At 33.6% G+C, this 20,245-nt stretch overlaps 1 protein-coding gene across 1 annotated transcript; it reads left to right on the plus strand.

The window, feature by feature from the left end:
- Nucleotides 1-13,313: 13,313 nt before the first annotated feature.
- Nucleotides 13,314-18,113, plus strand: LOC108371226 (probable serine/threonine-protein kinase fhkB; the record flags this gene model as incomplete). The annotated part of the gene is made up of 2 exons (XM_017626732.1): nt 13,314-13,324; nt 17,605-18,113. A coding segment is annotated over exon 2 (479 nt), but the record flags the coding sequence as incomplete, so codon positions are not given.
- Between the last annotated feature and the right edge of the window lie 2,132 nt (nt 18,114-20,245).

The raw sequence follows: 20,245 nt of genomic DNA on the forward strand, positions 1-20,245 counted from the left end.
CTGTATGCAGGCGCCTACATCACACGTGAGATTGGTAAGTGCTAGAACGTAAGCTTATGTACAAAGTTACAAATAGAAATATACATACACATGAACATACCTAGTCACTTATATACATTCACTAATTGTATTCATACAAGAATACAAGTTGTAGAGAAGATAAGAGCAGGAGATTTTTGGGGATTATATACAGCGACGGGCGAAACACTAGAAACTCGCTAAACTAAATTGAGTATTTTTGAGATGGGACATATGTCGCACCACACTTATTTTCATCTTGTGTTACCATTTTAATTAATTTTTTTTTTTTTTTTTTTGTTTTTTTTTTTTTTTATATGTATTTGTGCCTCCCCATCACTCAGTCCTTTAATATGTCGCGCTACTGTCGGCTGCATTAGTTAAAAGAAATGTTGCATTATTCTTTTTTTTATTTTCGTTTTCATTTCGGCGCTTGAATAAAACCTGCATTTACATGCGTATATGTATATGCGCAGGTATGTATGTATGTACAAATGTATATCAGTGATGGTCAAATGAAGCTTTTGGACGTCACTAATCCTTTTATTTAATGGTTATACTTACTAAGTAGTAAAAAGCGTTTAATCGGGCTCAAACCCGGTTCACGTCCCTGGTGTGCAATATATGTACCTAAGGTAAAGGTATTTACTTACTTTCACAGCACTAAAGCCTAAGTATTAAAATATTTAAGCACAAATTTACTTTTACCTAACAAAAAAACTGCATAAAAATTATGTCGGTACTTTTAGCTTCATTAAATACTGTGTACAAGAGTAGTGCCGAGAAGTCCCAAAGCAGACCCCAAAATAAACTCGAAAATGCCCTAAACTTCTCAAAAATATTCCCAAAGATCTTGAAAAATTAGACATGAAAGATCCCGGAAGCCTCGAAAGAATCCAGTAAAATTCCAAAAAGTAAAACCCAAATAATGCCGAAAAATCCCGCAAAAAATCCGCGAAATTTTTGAAAAGTTTCAAATAATCCCAAAATTAATGCAGCATTTCATAATAAGTATTATCAATTCCGGAAATATCTTGCGATGATTATGAACCTGTACCGCTAAGTATTTAGAAATCTGCTAAGTACCTTAGCGTTCCGATTTTTAGAATCTCTCAATTACTTAAGTAATTAACGCGCATTTGGCTGTTTGGTATCCCAACAGGTACTTTAAACACAAAAGTACATATGTAAGTATACCCATCACTGGTACATTTATGTATATGCTTTTAGAGGTATATACATACATGCAAAATTGTGCCCCAAATATTTCAACCGCATGCATTTACATATAAGCTCGCCACCTTGATTTAAAACAAAAGCGCATTTTTATATGCAGCATTATCTGGCTCGACTGCGGCAATAAACAAGCTTAGTTTAAAACGTGAATACCGTTTTGAAAGTTTGTGTGTTTTCTTTTTTTCGTCATGAATAAGTTTCTAAATTAAAAAGTATTCTCTTCTGGCTTTTCCTCCTTACATCCTTTACTAGTTGATGTTTCATACGAATTATTCTGGCTTTATTCTAATTTAAATATTTATATTATTTCACCTGCTGTTTCCTCAAATTTTACTTTAATTTTTAGCAAATGAAACTGATTTATTGTACAGCTTATATTTATGCAGTAGCTAACTGAAACCACTATTAGTAGTCTGCTTAGTAAATAAGTGCCCTAGAAGTTGATTATTTTTTTTGTTGTACAAGTTAGAAGTTTTTGCGTTTTCAAACAATAATTCTTTATAATTCTGATTACATAGTTAAAAAGAAGTTCCTGCATATTGAACCAAACCCAATACATATATCCAGGGCATAGGGCTATTTTAATCGACGCGCTGAATGCGAATCCGAGACATGCTAGTCCCCACCACGTCAGGTTCGAGGTCATTTGAAGGTCAAAATGCAGAAACTTTTTTCTTTGTAAACCTTTGCTATTAATAATTTTTTACTAAGTGAACTTTGTTACTTTTATTCAACTCAAAATTGATTACACAAAAATAGTCCAAAATTTAGTCAGTCTGGTTGACTGGCCTCGGAATCATGATAAAAACAAAGCAAGGTATAACCGTTCTCTCACTTTGTCGGCCATGATTTTTTTTTGAAGTTTGCCAACATTTTAAAATCATATAAAAGTGAAAATAAAAAATTGAAATTGTTCGAAATTGTTGTTGCTAGAGATTGAAAATTAAATTGTGTGTGTGAGTTTGTGAGTAAATTTAAAAATTAAATTGTTTGGAAACGTCAAGAATTTTAAAAGTGCCTCTCAGCGGTTCTACCTGACTATATTTTTATCATGCTCGGAATCATGATAAAAATATAGCAAGGTAGAACCGTTCTCTCAATTCGTCGGCCATGATTTTTTTTTGAAGTTTGCCAACATTTTAAAATCATATAAAAGTGAAAATAAAAAATTGAAATTGTTCGAAATTGTTGTTGCTAGAGATTGAAAATTAAATTGTGTGTGTGAGTTTGTGAGTAAATTTAAAAATTAAATTGTTTGGAAACGTCAAGAATTTTAAAAGTGCCTCTCAGCGGTTCTACCTGACTATATTTTTATCATGCTCGGAATCATGATAAAAATATAGCAAGGTAGAACCGTTCTCTCAATTCGTCGGCCATGATTTTTTTTTGAAGTTTGCCAACATTTTAAAATCATATAAAAGAGAAAATAAAAAAATGAAATTGTTCGAAATTGTTGTTGCTTGAGTTTGAAAATGAAAATGTGTGTGTGAGTTTGTGAGTAAATTTAAAAATTAAATTGTTTGGAAACGTCAAGAATTTGAAAAGTGACTCTCAGCGGTTCTACCTTACTATATTTCTATCATGCTCGGAATCATATTTGTGACGAAAGAAATACTCATTTTAAACTCATAAATTCTGAGCACTCACAAATTGTTGAAAGGGACAAAACAAGTCATGACTCAAAAAAAAAAATTTGCCGCTTGTTAACGTTTTTGTATACGTACATACATATACATAAGTACGGGTATGCATGTTACAAGTGCGTTAAATGCTCATTTTCATAATCGCTTGACTGCTTAAGTGTGCTTGACTTGTAATGTAGCTGTGAAATGATTAAACCAAAATTTAATTACCTACAATTGTTTTAATTTTGTAGGCTTTTATCTACCAAAAAAGAGCAGTGGTGCTGTGTGTTGGTGTGTGTGTTTTTTTTTTAAATATATATTATTGCTGAAAAGGGCGGTTAAAACCCCAATATTTTGGGCTACTTTATGGAACATTCCACAACAACATTCAGCCTTTTTTAAGGCTTGACGTAATTAAGTTTCGCCCGAAAATTACACAAAAATATTTTGTTTTTCCTACAATGGCCAGTGGACAGTATAATTTAAAATTTTACTAAAGTTTGTGTGTATTTCACCTGATCTTGCTTGTTATCAGCAGCAATTTTGGGCCCGGAACAAAATTAGCCTACTAATGGTAGTTGAATAATTTTATGGAGTTAGCAGCACACATTATGGAAAATTGTTGTAAATATGCACATACATACGTATATTTGTGTTTCATGAAATGATATTACCCACAGGCTTGCATTAGTGTCAGTGCCTATTAAAAAGTACTTTTATGGCTATTATCATTATGCGTTCGTACATGGCTTGCACACCCACGAGATCAGAATTTCATATGCGAATATTTATGCTCAGAAACATTTGCGTATATGCACATATTCATATATGTATACATTTAATGCGCCATTCCAAGCTAAACAATTATTTACGTTGCACGTTACATATGTATGTAAAACAGTGTATGCTCCCATTTTACATGGCTTTCATTTCCGTCTACTCCTTCATTCTATTATTTAATTTACTATTTAAGACATTTACTCTTCTAAATTTTGTATTTGTGTAGCTATTTATTTGCATAGCAGTTTATGTTTCATGGTTTGTAGGCAATTGAGTCTATTAGCGAGCGTGGCAAAATTAAATGGGTTTTTAACTGAACGCGGGTTTGGATTAACTCATGGCACTCTTTTCTATTCGTTTGCGAACACACAACTACCATACTTATGTAAGTATATGTCAGGAATTCATTATCCATGTAGATGTCATATTATCATAAGCTTTTACTCGGTAGAAATAGAACATTTCTATTTAAGGACCACTGGTGTTTGCAACTTGTTTTAATAAACGAGTATAATTTTATAAGGGGTCATCGAACACACCACTCACTGCCTCTATGTATATAACCACACGCATGGCTGTCGCCACTAAGTATATGTATTTTGGTTTATACATATGTACAGTATATTTATGTATACAGAAACGTCTTCCGGTTAAGTGAGTACGTACCCTAAAAGGGTTGGAATTAAAAAAAAAACACCTTTATTCACTTGAATAGGCACACCGGTTTTCTCAAGATATGGGCTTATCTCATTTTGAAAAATAATGAACTTTAAAGGAAAGCGATGAAAATGAAAAACATACCTTGGCTACTACAATGCTCTTTAGAATAAAAAACGGATACTGTTTTGATACACTTTAATTCGCAAAAGCACTCGTAGTATACTTCTGAGTATAGAAAAGCTATTCGAATCATACTTAAGGCCTTTTAAGCATTTAAAGCACATTTCGAACTAAATATAACAGAGCAATAATGGGCCAAGCAGGCCCAGAAAATGTATTAATTGGGGATTTCAAGCACTCAGGGCTTTGCAGGCCATCTGTTGGAAATAAAATTGAGAAAAATGCAAATATTATCGACCTGAGTCCGACGCCCAGCATTTCATGAAAATATGTAATTAAAACACAAATGATATGTAGACAGAAATGGCAGAGGATCCTTTGCGAGGTCAGCGGCCTATACTAGGCAAAAATTATAGTAAATGGTGCATAGCACCCAAAGATGGATTAGTAATGGCTTTTAAGGCTTCGAAAATTTCAGAAAAGAACATTGGTTAATGCAAAATTTTAAGAATCACCCACGGAAATTTTTACGCCTTATATCTCTTGAAGAGATGACTTTCTCAGACAAAAAATTTAATTTTGCTCGCTAAAGGAGGATTTCATAATAATTTTCATGATATACGAAAGAAAAGGGTATTGCGATCTAAACCGCGATTTTTTTAATTTGGAGCAGTTCAGGTGAAATTTTAAGGTTAAAAAATTACGAAAATAGCACAAAAAAAGTATATTGTCGGTATTTTTTCTTATAGAAAAAATTAAAAAAATATGCCAGCAAAATAACACGCCGATTAGTATCACAGGAGCTGCAATACGAAGATTGGAGCTAAACTTCATGAAAAGTGTTGGAAATTGGGTGTTTTAGGTTTTCAAGTCAGATAATTCATTTGATGATTGACATTTTCTCCTTCTGGCGATTTAAGTGGTAAGAAGCGAGTTGTCCTTGAATTATTTAAAATGCTTCTAGGGACATCTGTAATCACAAGATATAACAGCTTAAGTCGAGAGGTTAGCTTTAGTATAATGCACCATTCCGTTTATTATTTAAAGCACGAGGCAGCTTTTTATGGTGCTTGATTGGAAATATTGGAGAAGGCCAATGGATTTAGAATTTATATTATTTCCCAATATTTTTTTTTTAATGTCATACGCAATCGTACTCCCCGAATGGTACATTAAACTAAAGCCAACCTCCCGCATCTTCAAGAAAAAAAAAGAAGAAAAGAAGAAATGTGCCTATTCAAGCGAATCAGAGTGTATTTGTTTATTTTATTTTTATTTATTTTTTGCTGCTTTGGCTTCGACGACAAGCGTGTAAATCGAAAAATTTTGCGATAGCGAATATAAACTAAATTTTAGGGTAACATTCACACATATCATCTTGACGCGTGTATGGCAATAAAAAATATTTTATGTGATAATAAAATTCTAAGCGAGTAGGGAAATGGTAAATTTATAACGCAGCGACACGTTTTCGAAATTTAATTTTTGAGACAGAAATTCTTTAAGAGCATCCACATACACATATAGATCAGTTTATTTTCACAAGATATTATAATTGTAATGAAAAAAATCCAACTTTAACAAGGAACGATAACAACTTTTAAGTAATTTTTCCAAAATCAACCTACTAGTTAATGTTGAAAATCGATTGATAAATAAGAAGATTGCCAATGCCAATGATGTCAACTATATTTCTCCATCGGATGAGAATACTCGGCCAATGCAGATAAGCAAAGCCTACCTACATATGTANCAACTTTTGAATGGTCAAATGAAAATGTGTAATAATTTTTGGTATGAAATATTAGCAAGAAATAATTTTACTCATACGCCATATCGTACATATTCGTGCATGGCGTATGAATAACATTTTCCATGTTAAAGTTTGAATTTTTCTTCATTCGTAATGCAAACTTGAAATAAAAGCGCAGAAAAGGAGAGATGTGTGCCTGTTTAAATGTAGTTGCTTATAAAAGTCGAGTGCTTTTAGCACGTAGCAAAATTAACAATTTGAAAATTTCTTTTGAACCCCTAAAAGCTGCTTTATATTAAAACGGGAATAATAAACATTGTTTTTAGTATATTTCTGTATCAATTGCAATTTACATGTCTTTGGCAAAAATTTTATAAAATTCCCTCTCAAAATCAGTGAACGCTCACGTAAATATGAAGCGCTTAATTTTTTGGCAGCCACCTAGGCTCGGAAAATATATATCAGATTGCCAATGCCAATGATGTCAACTATATTTCTCCATCAGATGAGAATACTCGGCCAATGCAGATAAGCAAAGCCTACCTACATATGTACATAAATTCAAATTTAATTTTCTCTTCTCAAAATATTATTTGATATTACCCATACGTACTTACATACAAATATAAGTAGGTACATATTTCATTTCACAAATGATTGAACAGTTCGGAACAACATTTACACCATCGAGTTCATCGATACAATTATTCACATCCAATATACGTATGTGTATGTACATTTGTATGTGTGTGGCCGAACTGTCAGCATAATGATATTCTGAAAGCATATCAGTAATGGCGACCACATAAATTAAGCGCACTGACTGAAAGGCAGCAACCACAAACTAACCCAAATATGTCGCTACTTAGATGACATGCAAATTCGGCATTTGACTGCTACTTCAATCGAGTGAGTGAGGGCTGTNCCGGAACAACATTTACACCATCGAGTTCATCGATACAATTATTCACATCCAATATACATATGTATGTGTATGTACATTTGTATGTGTGTGGCCGAACTGTCAGCATAATGATATTCTGAAAGTAATGGCGACCACATAAATTAAGCGCACTGACTGAAAGGCAGCAACCACAAACTAACCCAAATATGTCGCTACTTAGATGAATGCAAATTCGGCATTTGACTGCTACTTCAATCGAGTGAGTGAGGGCTGTAGGGGTCATGAACGAAATTGGCTCGAAATTACTGAAATCGTGCAAATTGTATCCTGTAGTGCGCATGACATACAACAATATACACAAGCAGCAAACAAACATGCAAGTATACTATATATGTACATTAGACTGCATCACTCCCCATGCAAAAAAAAAAATCGGTACTATTTTTCCATTGGAAAATATTTCGAAAACATATTAAGATTTAAGCGAGCTGGAGCGATTTGAAAATACCTCTAAAAAATGGAGTTTTGTATGAGTAAAAATAGTTTCTTAACGATTTTTTTTTAAATCCCCTCCAATGACAAAACGGTTTAAGCTTAAAAAATTTGGATAAAGATCTTTAAAAAAAATTAGAAAAAATGGAGTTTTTTATGAATGAAAAGAGTTTCTTTAAGATTTTTTTTTGAAAAAATCCTCTCAAATGACAAAATGGTTTAAGTTTAAAAAATTTGGATAAAGATATTAAAAAATATTTTTTTTTTTTTAATTTGAACGTAAATCTTGATATTTTTCCGAAATAATCCCGGCAAAAAAACCGCAACTTTATTTTTGGTGATGCAGCCTAATGTACACATATGTATATGTATATACATAAATATATGCATATGGGTGTTTGCTTGTAAATCGTATGTTTTGGGTTACAACAAAACAGTGCAGATATGGCATCTGATTTAATTTGCCTAAAATATGATGCTGTTCGTGGAATTTCAATAAAAATAAACACAAATGTACTGGCTGTGCAGTATATTGCCAGTCAAGTTAGTCAATATCATGCGCATACGCTAATAAATAGTATATGCATATTTACATGTAAGTCAGTATTTGAAGTGTAACCAAGCGACAAAGCGACGATAAGTGAAATATCTCTAAATATGATTTATGTATTGTGCATTTGCGATATGTGAGCGTTTGTGACACATCTATTCTATTAAATTTTATAGAAATCATATAAATAAAACTAAATTTCTTTTCCTAAAAGTATCAGTGAAATTTATCACCATTTCACTAAATTACAACCCGTCTGCACTGGCTTATTGCCAAATCATTACTGAAAGCCTTAAATTAAACATGATATTTAATAATTTATGTTGCATGCATGCATTTTACTTAATCACATCGAAAATACGATTAGGCAAATTTATTTTATTACTGCTCGCTGCCTACAGATGGTTTTGATTAAAGTATAAATAAATTTGTATACAAAAAAAAAACGAAAAGCAAAGACCGCCTTAACGCCAACGGTTCATTGTACCAGTGAATGAATGAAATTAAAGGTCACATTTATGCAAGTCAAAGCATTTAAGCGTGTAATAAATTTAGGTGCAAAGGCAGACAAATGTGACCTGCAAGCCGAAGTGCGAAGTTGCGAAGTCTGGCGTTACTTATACGCCCCGGTTGGCGCGTCGCTAATCACACGCAACAGCAAGCTTGAATACAAATATTCAAGTATGCACAAAATCTTAAAAAACTACAAGACACTACAAAACACTAAATCGCATTATTCAGCTACTAAATGGGGAAAAAATTGGTATTTTAGGTCAGCGCCAAAAGTGACTTTCAGCAGTTGTTGCCAGAGGTAGGCGAGCTCAGAGATTGCTATTCAATACACAGGTCCAGTGAAAATTGTATGCGAGTCTTTGAATACAAATCGCGAAAGAATGCAGTAGCCTACTTGGTGGCCGTGCTCTTTACCCTAATATCCTTTTATGTTAGTCTAAGGTATACAAATAGGCATAGAATTGCGAGGCTGGATCAGCACATATCTGATTATTAGTTAGTGGGTCTTTCTAGATGAGCTTATATTTGAATTGGTGCAAAAATTATTCTCACCTTACTTTCGCCAGAGTCACGCCAGGGATCGAGACAGCTGAATCCTTTCGTCTTTGATGGGTGGATATAGAACTCTGAGCCTAGGAGGTAACACTGCTTCCGGCTAGTACCTGCTCAGGCTTTCACTCCGGCAGTAGCCGGGCAGGAATTCACCGAAGATTAGCATTGAGGCCTCTTTATTAAGGTGGAGCGCAACCGACATGAGAAGGCATCACGATGTTGTCAAAAGTGCGGTATTCTGGTAGGCTTCACAAATCCACTTAGAACTGGCTAGCCAAGTTTCATGTATTTTCTCAACAACGTTTTCGACGAGATTTTAGCCGTTTACTTTCGACCATCCATTCCATTTTTGGACGCCAAAATCAGGTAGTCATCTAAGTATGAGATCACTGAGACTTCCTCTGATGACTGAGGAAACTTCGAGATGTAATGTGGCATGGACACAAGTTCCTTTTTTTCATAGCTTCGCAAATATTAATTTGTCATGCATTTCTTAAATATCAAAGTCTTGAGACAAATACTATGTTTACTCAGTCTTAATATTTGCACAGTTTTTAGTGTTTAGTTCCTTCTTTCTTTCTTTCTAAAAACTAAATAACTGTTTTTTGCTCATCACTCAACCTCCAGCCAGCTGTGTTGCAAAAGTTGCGCATACATACAACTTTTCAGCTAATCGATTGAGCGTATCTTTCAATACATATGTAATTCTTTAATCACTTATGCATGCAAAGACACAACTAAACGATCAAAAAGTTTCGTAGCTAAACTCTACGAGAGTTGCCTTCAACACGATGTTAACTCGACAAAAAAAATATTCATTGAGAAATGGAGCGCACTTCTATCGTATATGTTGTCAGCTGTCGCAAATGGCATTCGTCTTAACCAACACACATTTTCACTTAAAAAGAAATCTTCAATCCACAGTTCGCTGGTCATTAACATAATGCTTACCATAAGCTAGTTGTCGCTCATACTATTTATTTTCCTAATATTTGGTTATTCTTCTCGGTTTCTGTAAATGTTTGGAATTTTTCTTTTGATAGAATGACCACTTGATACACATACAACAAATAAACGCAAAATGACTGATCTAAAGTTAATTACAATTTAGCTTGCATGTTTATACATACATATGTAGATATGTATGTATGTATGTTGTCAATATTCATGTTGAGCACCCTGTGGGGAAAATCTCTAGTTCTGAACTGGTGCGCTTCTAGTACANTGTCAATATTCATGTTGAGCACCCTGTGGGGAAAATCCCTAGTTCTGAACTGGTGCGCTTCTAGTACATTTAGACCCAGTACTGGTTCGCGATAAATCTCTTTTGCATGCAAGCAACTGGCGAATTTAACATGGCGATGTCCTAGGAAGTGTCAATTGCCCCCCGCTGCATCCCTTTTTCGATAGTTCCGAACTAGTCCTAAATTCTATAGTTCCGAACCAGTTCTAAAATCGACAGACGAAAGAAAAAAGTATCATGATTTTTCAATCTTTTCGGTTCTTCCGTGTGTGCGATTTTAAGTTATTTTGGAAGAAATGTATTTTCAATTTGAAATTAACTTTGTTTGAATGATTGTAAGAAATGTACGTTTACATACCTTTAGCTGTAGCTGAGTTTGCTCGCTGTTATTTCTTAGATTCCAGACTGTCCCAAGATGTTGAAATGTTAACACAAATTTTAGTTTTGTATTACCAAGTTATGAAAAAGCATCTGCGAAGCACAGAATAGAAGCGTATTTGAACGAAAAAGCCGCTGAACACATATCTATGTAAAGTAAACAAGCCCCCCGCTGCATCCCTTATTCGATAGTTCCGACATGGTTCTAAATTCGACAAATAAGATCTAGTTCGTTCTGCATCCCTTTTTCTATAGTTCCGAACCATTTCTAAATTCGTCACTTTAGATATAGATTTCTAGTCAAAAAAACTGAAAAAATTAGTCTTTTAAAAGTGCCACTTTTCGCCGATTTTCGACTGGTTTCCTATCGGACTAGTTCTTTTTTGGCGATAAAGACCTAGTACGGAACCAGAAATTTGATTCACTAGTCCGCGGTTTGCCTACAGGGCATCTTTTGTGTGCGACAGTGCGTATGAGTGCTCTCGATTTGGCACAGTCAGTATAGACATTTGAAAGCATTTGTATGTGAATCACATAACCGCTCATTCTTCTTTATTTTATATTGTAATGGCTAAACATTTGTTCGTTCGTTTCCTTTGGCCTCTGCATGTGTACGTACGTATGTATGTGTTTACTCACTAATTTGTTAATTTTGCCATTAAGCGTAGACAAGCTCAATGGTGTCATTTCCTTTCTCGCTTGATTTCTCAAATTATTTGTTTACTTTGCAGCTGCTCTCAATTTCTTACACATATCTACGTATGTACATGTGTGTCTGCAGTGTTGATTGATAGCGCCCTCAAATATTGGGATCTACATATATGAAAGAGGGTATGTATATGAATCCGAGCTTCGCTTATGCATGGAGTCTACCTATATACGCTTGTAAATATGTACATACATACCAATATGTGGCACAACCAATTACATACACGTTTTATTTTACTAATCAGGTGCAATATGTTTTGCTCAAGTGGGAGAACGATGTAGTTTGAGGGGCTTTTTATGGCATAATGCCCTAAATTTGTTTTCCTTTATTTACATTAGTCGCTGAGAATTGTTTGCGTTTCTTCAAAAGATTTTTTAATCTCAAGCTCTTCAGATAGATTATTGGTAAATATAAATTCAACCGCTTGTCCGCTTTTTATGGCTTCTTAACAGTTTTTGCAGTTACCAGCCATAAAAATTGTGCTTGTTGAGTAAGTAAAAAATAACATCATAAACAAACAACGGTAAAACTGTCATCAGCCTCTGTTGTTCAAATTAATTTACTTCCGGCAAGTCAATAAATCATTGCAATTACTTTATTTATTTATTTTTTTTTTCATCTGGAAAAAGGTGTGAATGTACATATGTTTACACAATTGTACACACATACACAGACAGATCGCGACAAAAGATATCACCTAAACATTTTGGCCAGTTTTCACTACATTTCTTTTGAAATCCAAATTCGACAACAAAATTCAATAAAAATTGCCATATTTTTAATTATGATTTCTAAAAATATTTCTGCCATGCAGTTTTATAACCTTTTAAATTTTAGTTTAATAAATACATGTTTGAAGTTGCTAGAAAGTTTTCTTGTATAGGAGGTAATTTTGTATATGGAAGAAAGTTCATAACACACTCAGCAAAAAAAAAGATCAAAAACCAACTTTTTTTAAATTTATTGTACCAAAGTTTGATACACTTAAACTGCATAGCAAAATGTGTTTAGTAATTCTACATATAGAGCTTTGTAATTTTGATGAAATTTTGTGAATTTTTTTAAATTTTTGAACAAAGTTTGATGTTTGGATTTACTTTTATAAAAAATTTAGAACATTCAATAAACAAAATAAGAGAAATCAAAAACGGTTAAAATATTGAGGTGCCATCGTTTTGCCGCAGACTGTATGTATCGTTGCACGTGGGTAATAAATTGCTGAATTTGTCAGCTGCTTTTGTAAACGCACATGCATTTCGTAATTAAATAGGAATATATTTTCAATTTGTTGTCTATGTATTTATAGCATATTAAATTCAATAACTAAATGCTCCCTCTCATCCACCAATGAATTTGTTTAAAACGTGATGCAATTATTTATTCTCTTACATGTGTATGAAAAAGTAGATATTTAAGCTATTCAACTACATACTCTTTTTGTTTAATATCCATCATACTGGGCACTTGCTGAACTGCCATACAATAGGCATTAATTGATAGCCTATTTGATTGTCAATCACCGTCATTTATTCCAACAAATAAAATGCATTTGTGTGTGCTTTCGCCGCAGTAGGTCGGTTTCCAAAAAGCATTTATTTTTGCTTTTATGAGTACAAATAAATTTCTTATGCACATACACATACAACGCTGCGAAATTTTGTATGCAAGATGGTTTGTAAAGAGATGGTGCTAAATATCCAAAATGTCAATAATTTTACTTAACGACTATTAAGTAATCCTCACCAGTCAATAAGTAGGAGACAGCCAATTTTCAAAAGCCAAAAATCAACAGTCAACTTTAAATAGGCAATAGTTAAAAGCCAACAGGCAATCGCCAATTGTCAATTTCATATCGGCATCAATCAAAAGTCAATAGTCAATTGTTCATTAGTAAAAACTCTACGCCAAAAAATTAATAGGAAGTTTTTAATAGCTTGCAGTCAATAGTCAATTAACAATTTTGACTAGTCAATAGTTAGTCGATAGTCATTAGTCAATAGTCATCAGCCAACAATAAATAGTCAATAACCAATAATTACCAGAGAATAGCTAATAACAAGTAGTCAATTATGAGTAGTAAATTGTCAGTTAAAAATAATCAATACGCTAGCTTAAAGCGAAAAGTTACTAAGTCCACTTTTCATGAAAACTTATATTGTGATATAGCAAGCAGGAGAAATTAAAATTGCGTTTTTTAAAAAGGGGTTCCTCCCTCTCCTGTAAAATTAATAACAAAAAATGGCAACTTTTCGCTATAAGCTAGCGACTAGTCAACTATCTATGATCACTATAAAAAGATTCTAGGTATTTTTAAGTTTGTATTGCTTAGGAAAGAAAATGAATCAATAGATCGCTTTCCTTTTGTGAACATCAGGTAAAACAGAAGTTCATAGCGTTGTTCCGTTGTACCAGCGCAAAATACAAATTATTTAGGTCACAGCGGAATTGCACTAAATTTTCATTTTTTTTTATACAAAAGTGCGTAAAATTTAAGTACGTCAGTCCTGATGCTTTTTTTGTGTGCGTAACATTTACTTACCCTGTACGAAATTACACTTCACCCGGCAGTCTTTACCACTTCCTTGCCGAATTCGCCCCTACTTAAATTAGGGCGTGGTTGCCTCATGGAAGTAGGAGTTTAGAATGTACATTTGGTAGCGGAACTACTTCTTAGTCGCTTTACCATGTAAGGTACGTAGAATGTAGAGCCGTCGCACGGAGTAGCACGTGATTTTGCAACTCAGATAGTAAGACGTCATAGTCACAATTTTGCTACTAAAAGCTTAAAGAGAACATGGATTACCTCGTAAGGTGCTTACGTGTTTTTCCAGTGGGTACAGTCGCAGCTGCAAATATATAGTGCATGCATACCTTAATGGCGCCCGAAAGCACGCTACAATCGAAACAAAACTAAATTACCTGCAAGTTACACTGATTACTAACTGATTGTTGACACGACAAACAACATTGAATTCCGCAAGTGTAAACAGGCAGGCACACGCACCAATACACAGGCAAGCACACTTACATACATTCGCTAAATTCTGTGGAAACGGCTGTCGAACATCAAATTGAGCACACGAGCATCATATCATCATGGAATGGATGAATGTTGACAAACACATGTCTGCAAGTGCTTGTGCATGTGCGAGACATGCGTTTGTACTTGGTTTGCATTTACAAACAAATTAATTAAATATTATCGTCTTATTTACATTAAGTCTTTGCTGATGTTTTCAAATTGATGTCGACTGAGGTTAACTTTACATTCTGCGTTGCGCTTTGCTTTGCTAGGCTGCGTTGTCTTTTTGCAATAACAACCAATATCAAGTTAACCAGGAAACCAGTTTCAATTGAAAATTTAAGTGAATTACATTCACTCTGTACCTACAAGCGAGGGAATTTGTGCTGCAAATCAATAACATTGCTGAAATTTCTATACTAAGTACCTATGTATATATGTATTTTTTTATAAACTTTGAGGTTAACGGGAATTCTAATTTTGGCTTCAACTACTCAAAGGAGTTAGTGCCAAAAATACCTACAATGTGTCGCAAAAAGTGATTTTCTTTTGATATCATTCCAAGTATAATTAAAAAGTATGTTATTTTTGTAATGGTATACATAAGTATGAGCCGTTTATTTGAAAGTGGCACAAGTCACTTTTTCAAAAAAATCCTATTAATGATAACACCAATTAGAATTCAATGGTATCGGTTAATTTGAAAAAAAAAATTGCATTGAAATGTTGAGAACTACTGCCGTTTTGTTCAAGAGAAATTTTACTAATGAGCGGTATCACGAAAATGTTTATTTTGAAAAAGGCATAAGTCACTCAAAAAAATCGAGTTAGTGATAGCATTGAGCCGATCAAAATCCAGTTTTGCACAAATATAGTAAAACTGCGTTTTCAGTTTCTTTCTCTGGCATCAGGGAGTTTTTTAAAAGGACTTTGGAATTTCAAAGATTTGATTAGTTCCAAAAATTATTTCAAAAATGCAGTGCTATTTATATAGAATAACAATACGCATACCAAATAAACTGGTATTGAAAATGGCCTTTTAAAAAGTTTCCCTTGAGTATCCTTGCATATTTGCAGTGTTTATTTTTGAAAAAATTATAGGTTCAGGATTAACATACACACGACCATATCCTCGAATTTCGTCCTTCGACTTTAATAGTGTAAAAATTAAAAACATTTAAAAAGGCATTTTCAATATCAATTCGTCCTTGTGAACAAAAAAAAAATTCAATATTTTTAACTGCCAAAGAGTTTTTCTTTATTTGTTACCCATATTGTTAGTCGAGATGGGAATGTTACTCATACGCAATGTACGTACTTTCGATTTTAACTTTCCCATGCTAAATGGTAGATCCAATATGGATCAGAAATTTTGATTTTTAAAAATCTGATTCCATATTCGTAATCGGCGACTTTAAGAACCCCCGACTGTAAAGTTTTAAGCGAATTCAAGTGATTTTAATTTTCTGACCGTTATATTGGGTCCACCATTTGAAATCTTGTAAATCAGCGACCCCAAGACCCCTCAGGTAAAAATTGGCAAGTGAATACAAGGATTTTTTTAAAATACGTCCACCATTATCGAATACACCATTTTGAAATTTGAAAATCGGACTTTAGATTCGTAATTAGCGATCCTAAAAACATTAAAAAATGTCATAACTCAACATTTTTGCCTCAATTTTGTTAAGAAATTAATAAATATATTTGCTTATTTCAGAATTCAGCGTCTTTTACCCTGCACAGTAATGACGCCATTTTGAATTTTAGATTCTGCCTCTTTGCAATAGAAATGGTATTAGCTTACGGGTAGTTAGACTTACTAGAGGTTTACTTTAGTTGCTCAGAATTTTGGGCCGAGCTCTGGGCCGCTTGATGTGAAACGTCCCATTTATATATAAACATATACATAGTGCAAGAATTGCTTGTTTAAAGTACTAAGAGTATAATCATCAATTTTAGTAAACCACTGTTTTTTAACTTTTTCTGCCATAATTTTTCTGCCACCTGTTATGAGAATGAAAAACAAATTTTACAAATTTATTTTGCAGTCGCCATAAAATGTCGCGAGCAACTAAAGTGGAACAAAAAGGCTATTGACTTGTTCCATTTATAACTACATTTGCGCTGATACATTTAGTTGTACCAGTGGAGGAAGAACGAAAACAACAAGCGAACGTTGGCCAACTGCCATGGCTCGCAACCAAGCTACATACATACATAAAAATATACAGCAGCACTAAAGCCAAATCGATTTATGGCTTGATATTTTTGTTTTAATCCCAACCTGGGCTTAATGGCTTGGGGCTGCTCCGCACAAAATGGAATTAAATGTGTTTGGCTAAAGGCGATAAGAATCAACTGGTGCTGATAAGCGTTTAAGACAATGTTGGCATATTGCCCATCTCTGTAACAGTTATATATGTATAAACAAGTAATTTTTAAGCAAAAAACAAAACCGACTTCAGTTCTCATCTAAAAATTTAGAAGTACCGTTATTTTTTCATGATCCAATGATCTGATCTAAACCAGATTAGTATGGGATCGCCTCTGGGACACTACCTTTCCGATGCAAAATTATCGAAATCGGTCGACGTGGTCCAAAGTTATGTGGTAACATACATAAAAAAAAAATAAAAAATATTCCGACGAACTGATAACCTCCTCCTTTTTTGGATCTGATCATTGAATCATGAAATATATAGATATATATACATATATTTTTTAAATCGTTTTTTGTTGCTAAAAATTACTTTTAATTATTTTAAATGCTGCCCCTACAACCACCAACTTTAAATTGAAAAAAAAAAAGAATTAAAATCACTAACCTGGGAAAACTCTGAAATCACCTTTCTTTGTACAATCCAGACTTTCGGCAACTTTGGTCTCATCGATTAACCACAAAAAAAAACTTAAAATGTCGTATAGTGTTAGTATAGAAATTATTGCCTTCAAAAACACCTCTTCCTTCACTTAAATTAATTTTTATTTTTGTATGCTTGCTTCTAAAAATACCAACCCTCTTTTATTCTCCTCTCGCACTTTTCAGCTCTAGCAAAACTATACAATTTTACCTGCCATGGGCAATTTGACCTCCACGAACACCGCATCAATGGATATCAGTCCGCATGCTGCCGACCATCAAAACCGCAATCACAGACACAGCTACAATGTCACCGAACAAGTGAGTGATGATGAGTCGCCTGATAATCACAGCAATAACCCCAACAACAACATCGGCAACATAACAATCAGAGTCAATAATGGATTGAGCAATGGCAGCGGCGCCAGCGGTAACGCTAATGGAAATGGCACCACAGCATCCGGCAATGGTGTCGCGAAAGTACCGCGTTCATATGAGCCACGCGAGCAGCGCATCATCACCAAGAATGTAATCGTTATCGGCCTGGCATTTATGATACACTTCACTGCTTTCCATGGCACTTCGAATTTGCAGAGCTCCGTAAATTCGGACAAGGCATTGGGCACCACAACGCTTGCTGTCATTTATGGCTCGCTGATTTTATCGAATATATTTCTACCGATGACAGTTATAAGGTAAGTGCGGATGTGAAATGCCAATGTACATAACTATACATATGTATGTAGTTACTAACAGACATGTATAGATAAGTCAAATGGTAGTTATTGATTTAAGCGTTTGCGGGGTGTGTGTGTTATGCTCGTAGTGAATGTTCATGGACAGTTGCTGGTATTTTTCCAGTTGAAGGTATACATTTGCGATTCGATACATACATCTGTACTTACATAGCTCCATATTTACAATGCAACAAGCATAGTTATTCATGTGAAGAAATAGTGAAATTTAATAGCCCCACGTGGTAACTCGCCATACAAGAACAGCAAAAGAATAATTTGTATCTGTAGGATATTACTTGAAAAACTATATCGCACAATGTCTTCAAAAGAGTCATAACCCAAAATTTGGCATTTTTGAGATTATGCGCTAAAAATGTATGCAGAGGTATTATTTACCTTTCAGCAAAAGCTGGAGCAAATTTTTGTTATAATTTGTTAAAAAAAAACGAAAAAGTCGCCCTTGCCCATGTACTAATAAATAGTATTTCGCACTTTCTTACAAACATATTATTTTGAGTTGAAGACGGTGCGCGATATATACGCTGCCGGCAAAAAGTATTGGCACAGCAAATTTTTCACAATATATGCCATAATTTTTTTTCTAATATTCTTCCGCCATTTTTTTTTTATAAAAAAATGGGTCATTCTACAACAAATAACATAAAAAATATAATTCCCAAACTTTGAGCAAAACTCACGAAAATTCAGCAAATTTTTATGCAAAGTTTCAACTTTTGAGTATGCAGTTTCGCAGCCCATTAAAATCTTGTAAAAAGCATGCAAGTTCGGAGTTAGTCAAAGATCGCATTGATTTTTGAGAATTTTTTTTAGTTGAAGGTGTTTTGCATTTTTCTCCATATAAAGTATTTTTGAAACTATTTTTTTGTGTGGAAGATTGCGGGAAAAAAATTGCCAAAAATCAACGGTACTTCCTAGCTACTTAAAAATTGTTCTTAGGTTGCAGTGGATGCCAGACCCAGAGGACACTAGCATTGTGATCCTTAAACTTGTACTTAACTATAATAAAATTAATTGTAGTACAAATCTGCATATCCAAAAAAATCTAAAAAATCAGATGAAAAAGTTGAAAATTTGCTGAATTTTCGTGAGTTTTGCTCAAAGTTTAGGCATTATATTTTTATTTTTTTTGTTGTAGAATGAACCATATTTTTTGCCAATACTTTTTTCCGGCAGTGTAGCTTTTTGTAATAAATAAAAATAATTCTTATTTCTTCAATATGAAGTTTTTCGAGCTACTTCTGGACATGTGTATAAGAAGTTGAAAATTTTGTAGCAATATACATATTTTTGCTGCTAATGATTCATGTAGTCGAAAAAGGTTACCTTTTCATTCTCCGCGCACTTGATTTAAGTTCAGCAGCATTTCAAGAAAACGAATGCCCAATTTCCGTAATAAAATATATTTTCTTTGCATTGCGTGTGAATAAATCGGTTTGTACGAGTACCTACGAAGCGATAATTCCACCGTACTTAGTCCATTTAATTTATCTATTTATTCGCCCTTTTCAGTGTTTCAATTTCCCATATTTTTCATGGAAATACAGCAACAATAAATCTTGCGAAAGGTGTCGAAGAGTTAAAACAAAAGAGTTCAAGCGTAGTTTTTATATTTATGCAGGTCGCCTTGTGCAGTGCGTTTTTTTTAGCGAATAAAGCAAATAATTTAAGATAATAAAAGGTTAAAAATTTACACAGAAATTAAAAAAAATCGAAATCGAAAATTTGTATGAGAAGTCACTTTAAACTTATTCAATTTAAGTTTGCCTATTAAATTGTATGCATTTATAAAACCGTGCGACAAAAACAAAAAAATTCGGAACAAACCAAGCAATCAATATACTTACGAAACTATTGGCCTTTATGCTTTAAGTTTTTCTCTCTGACGTCAGGATTTTTTTTAAGGATTTTGTATTTTTAATAACATGATTGATTCCAAACATTATTAAAAAAATTCAGTGGCTATGTAGAGTAGCAATATGGGTACTAAAATAAAGAGAAAATTCTGTAGAATTATTAAACAAATTAATATTTCTTGGTTCACAAGGACGAAAGGGCATTGAAAATGCGCT

Source organism: Rhagoletis zephyria, unplaced genomic scaffold, assembly GCF_001687245.7.
Source record: "Rhagoletis zephyria isolate East Lansing unplaced genomic scaffold, Rhagoletis_zephyria_1.1 Rzeph_scaffold_04801, whole genome shotgun sequence".
NCBI classification, from domain to species: Eukaryota; Metazoa; Arthropoda; class Insecta; order Diptera; family Tephritidae; genus Rhagoletis; species Rhagoletis zephyria.